Source organism: Limulus polyphemus, unplaced genomic scaffold (genome assembly GCF_000517525.1).
Source record: "Limulus polyphemus unplaced genomic scaffold, Limulus_polyphemus-2.1.2 Scaffold9574, whole genome shotgun sequence".
Taxonomy (NCBI): Eukaryota; Metazoa; Arthropoda; class Merostomata; order Xiphosura; family Limulidae; genus Limulus; species Limulus polyphemus.
The window spans coordinates 1-4854 of record NW_013675184.1 but is presented as its reverse complement, the minus strand read 5'-3'; the positions used below and the strand labels follow the sequence as shown (position 1 = coordinate 4854).

Sequence of the window (4854 nt, the reverse complement as noted above, 5' to 3'; positions counted from 1 at the left end):
CACTTGTTGACACCTACAACCAGTGATGCAAGACTGATCAATTAAGGAGCACATTTAATAACAGCATTCAAACAAGTGTATCTCTGAGACACCTACAACCAGTGATGCAAGACTGATCAATTTTATTAAATGTGCACCTTGACACCTACAACCAGTGATGCAAGACTGATCAATTAACAAGTGTATCTCTGAGAAAGCTGTTATTAAATGTGCACCTTGACACCTACAACCAGTGATGCAAGACTGATCAATTAACAAGTGTATCTCTGAAGAAAGCTGTTATTAAATGTGCTCCTTTAGCTTTCATCAGAGATGATCATGGAAATCTCATAAAGTGTAGTTACGTTGGAGGTGAAAATATTTGGATATCACTTGCTCAAAGCTAACTTGTCATTACGTGAAATAACATGTTTTACAGTGAAAATGTTTGGTTTCTTAAACAGATACAGCAACTTGAAAGAAAGCAGCCAAGACCTGCGGAATGAACTGAACAGATTTCAGCAGCAGTTGGACAGCCTCACCTCTCAGAAAACCTCTCTTGAAGATGAGTTGTCTATGTCACAGGTAAAATTCACTAAATGTTTCAACAATCAGAGAACATTCTTAAAAAACTAACCTATGTCACAGATAAAAAAGAAAAAAAATATGTTTGCTTTATTTTTCAGCTAAACTATTCTGTTGATTATGTGATTTCTCCTTAGTTATGATTTGAATTTTGTATGCTAACTAAATGCTGTTAGACATTGATACTGGAATTTTTGGTTGGATGTTGTGTTCGTAAGTTTTTCAAGTGGATTACCACAAGTAGAAATGTAACTAGGTAACAAAGAAACATGATGTTTAACAGACAAGTGACGGTACAAAATAAAATATACCTGTATGACACAAAGAAACATGATGTTTAACAGACAAGTGATGGTACAAAATAAAATATACCTGACACAAAGAAACATGATGTTTAACAGACAAGTGATGGTACAAAATAAAATATACCTGTATGACACAAAGAAACATGATGTTTAACAGACAAGTGATGGTACAAAATAAAATATACCTGTATGACACAAAGAAACATGATGTTTAACAGACGAGTACTCCAGCTAGTAAGAAGTAAATACACATATAAAATATTTTGTGAAGTCTTGTAAAAGTAAAGGTTAAAACATGATGTTTATGTTTCATAAGAATATGTAAAGTGCTTAAAATTCATATTATTATAATATTGTAAAATATAATGAAAATAAAAAGATTTAAATAAGTAAGTAATGAAATTATCTCGTACTAGAATCATTTAAAATAATAGTGGTCAAAGTTAAGCATGAAACATTTCAAATTGTTATATAGTTAGGTAAAATGATGAAAAAAGAGCCAAATAGAACTTCGGAATCTATTAACTATTTATCAGTGGACAAAAACATAGAAATTATTCAGGGCAACCTTTGGTATGGTTCGTAAAATGTTTTTTTTTCTTTCATCAAAAGAGCTTCTTTATATATTTTTTTTTCTAGAAAGTTCTCACTTTGTATATATATATTTGAGATGGTTATTCTGTAGCTAATTTGTAAGATTCCAATGTGCATACTGTTTCCAATGTATGTATCTTGTACACAACGTTTATTGTGAAACTGCTGTCGCTTGTTGAACTGTTTTTAAACTACAAGTTTGATGAAGTTTAAAGTCTTAAACCTATATTCATTTACATTTATCTTCCTCATTATTCCTCCCATTATAATGAATTCATTGTTGATCTTTGTAGCTAAGATAACAGTAGGTACTTCACCCTATTTCAAACACTGGGAATTGATAACGGTTTTCTTCTTGATTCTAATCATTTGATGAGTTTTTTACTGTAGAGAAATTGGTTTGAACTGACATATGGAGGTTTTCAGATGGTAGAAATTTGGAAACCATAAGTTCAGATGATGTAGACAGTAAAAAAAGATGACACGGGTATGAGACATAGAAAACTTGAACGCAACCAACAAGGCAGTGTTACCTTCTAAAAGAAGGTAACACTGCCTTAAGCCGAACATCATGAAACATGATAAAACAAGATGACACGGGTATGAGACATAGAAAAATCGGACGCAACCAACAAGGCAGTGTTACCTTCTAAACATGATAAAACAAGATGACACGGGTATGAGACATAGAAAACTCGGACGCAACCAACAAGGCAGTGTTACCTTCTTAACATGATGTTCGGCTTGTAAAATAGTTATCTTTCATTGTAGCAAAATCTGAAGAGGTTTTAGAGGAAAATGAATGAGCATTGTAAAGATTAGGGTTGAATACAAGAAAACTTGAACGCAACCAACAAGGCAGTGTTACCTTCTTAACATGATGTTCGGCTTGTAAAATAGTTATCTTTCATTGTAGTAAAATCTGAAGAGGTTTTAGAGGAAAATGAATGAGCATTGTAAAGATTAGGGTTGAATACAAGAAAACTTTTTTCTATGTGTAGTTTTAGTGGCCTTGTAGTAGAAAATGGAATAGCCTAGATGGATCATTTAACTCCTTGTTATCCCTTGTAATATTTAGTTCATGAATAAAACAAAACTGGATTATTCTCTAGGTAGATATGAAATAACTCGGATAAACCATGAAGGCAAATAAACAATTTTTTTATGTGGAAGGTGAAACAAGAAGCCGTGAGCTTATATGAGAAATTGCGTGAATTGGAAGAAAAACGAGACACGTTGTTGGACGAAGAAAGAGGGAGGGGAACACCACAGCAGGAATGGGACAAACTTTTAAAACAGGTAAGATTAGAAATACATTTAAAATTTTGCTGTTTTATTTGTTATTTATAAGGGTTAAACTTCTTATAGATTTACACCATTCACCATAAATCTATGTACAATATCCACAAATTACCCCTCACCCCTTTACAACACAAGTCTGCAAATCAGGCATTTTGAAGAGGATTTCTGGAGTCTAGGAAAGCTTGAATATGATCCCAAAACCTGGAAAAGTCTGGGAATTTGAAAATAGGGTCGGATTCAGGAAAATTTTAAAAATGGGATAATGAAGTAAGAGAAAATTTAAAAAATACTCCAAAACTTTTAAAATTGGGAGTGAAGGGTTTGAAAGACCACCTGATTAGGTTCAAGTTTATATCAGTAAATATTAATAATCAGTATATATATATATTTGTGACTGTAAAAAATACTACTGTAGGAAGAGAAAAGGATAGTAAAGAAAAATGTGTTTAACTATGATAAATGTACCTTGTGTTTAACTATGATAAATGTACCTTGTGTTTAACTATGATAAATGTACCTCGTGTTTAACTATGATAAATGTACCTCGTGTTTAACTATGATCAATGTACCTCGTGTTTAACTATGATCAATGTACCTCGTGTTTAACTATGATCAATGTACCTCGTGTTTAACTATGATCAATGTACCTTGTGTTTAACTATGATAAATGTACCTTGTGTTTAACTATGATAAATGTACCTCGTGTTTAACTATGATAAATGTACCTTGTGTTTAACTATGATAAATGTACCTCGTGTTTAACTATGATAAATGTACCTCGTGTTTAACTATGATCAATGTACCTCGTGTTTAACTATGATAAATGTACTTCGATAATATATATATATATATTTATCATTTTTGGTGATATTTATTTATTATTTATCAAATTGATAATATATATATATTTTTATCATTTTTGGTGATATTTATTTATTATTTATCAAATTGATAATATATATATATTTTTATCATTTTTGGTGATATTTATTTATTATTTATCAAACTGATAATATATATATATTTTTATCATTTTTGGTGATATTTATTTATTATTTATCAAATTGATAATATATATATATTTTTATCATTTTTGGTGATATTTATTTACTTTATTTCACTGTACATAAGTTCTGTTTTTACTTCTTTAATTCATGTAATAATTGTATTATATGATAGGTGAAAGATGATAATGGAGAGCTAGCAAGCATTGAGAGACAAACTGTTGAAGTGCGAGACAAAATTACTCGAGCTCAAGAAGAGCTATCGCACTTGGAACAAGAACTTGAAGACCATCAGGGAGAACGGATTACAAAATATCGAGAATTGCGTAAGCGGGAGGAAGGGATAGACAACTTTTTGGTGTCCTTTGATGAAACCAAAGAAGCCGAAGAGGATCGTCAACATGCTCTGGAGAGAGATATTGTTGAGTTACTGGAACACATCAGTCGCAGTTTGGCTCATTTCCAACATCTTCCTTCACCTCAAGAGTTTGCAATGCTAAAAGATGACCTAACGTACGTGTTCAGTGAACCTTAGTCTTGTAATTGAATGTATCAATAACGAGTCTTCTTAGGCCTAGAATCAATTGAGTTTATGTCTCAAAATGTTATGTATTTAAACCTGCTCGAGCATTAATCACTAGATGTGTAGAATTATACACGGACTTTTCTCTACATTAAAATACTTTTATTTGTAGATTGTTGCCCGATGAAGGCTCCGGTAAGAGGGCCTAAAACAATGATCACTAGATGTGTTTTGAAACATACAAACATGATGTGGTATTAAGGTTAAATGTGTTTGAACATTAGAGAAACCATTTATGGATGTTCTGAAACTTGTAAAAAGAAGTGGATGGTGTGTATTTGGTATTAACAGTCTGGTTATCCTTCTTCTTATGTGTTTTATAAATAATTCTTGTTAGTCTGAAATATACATTAATAAAAGTTTTATATACAGTAACAGTGAAAGTCAAACATGACCTTCCAAGTTTTATATACAGTAACAGTGAAAGTCAAACATGACCTTCCTAGTTTTATATACAGTAACAGTGAAAGTCAAACATGACCTTCCAAGTTTTATATACAGT

General features: G+C 31.4%; 1 protein-coding gene across 2 annotated transcripts in view; it reads left to right on the top strand.

Annotated features, from left to right (window-relative positions):
• The window catches only part of LOC106475982 (intraflagellar transport protein 74 homolog), a 9295-nt gene extending 4976 nt beyond the window's left edge, over positions 1-4319 (top strand). For both annotated transcript variants that reach the window (XM_013936658.2, XM_022379973.1), the window contains exons 4-6: positions 444-564; positions 2637-2762; positions 3945-4319. In XM_013936658.2, the coding sequence (XP_013792112.1) occupies positions 444-564; positions 2637-2762; positions 3945-4304 (607 nt within the window). In that variant the 3' untranslated portion in view covers positions 4305-4319. The remainder of the gene's footprint in view (positions 1-443; positions 565-2636; positions 2763-3944) is intronic.
• Positions 4320-4854: the final 535 nt, after the last annotated feature.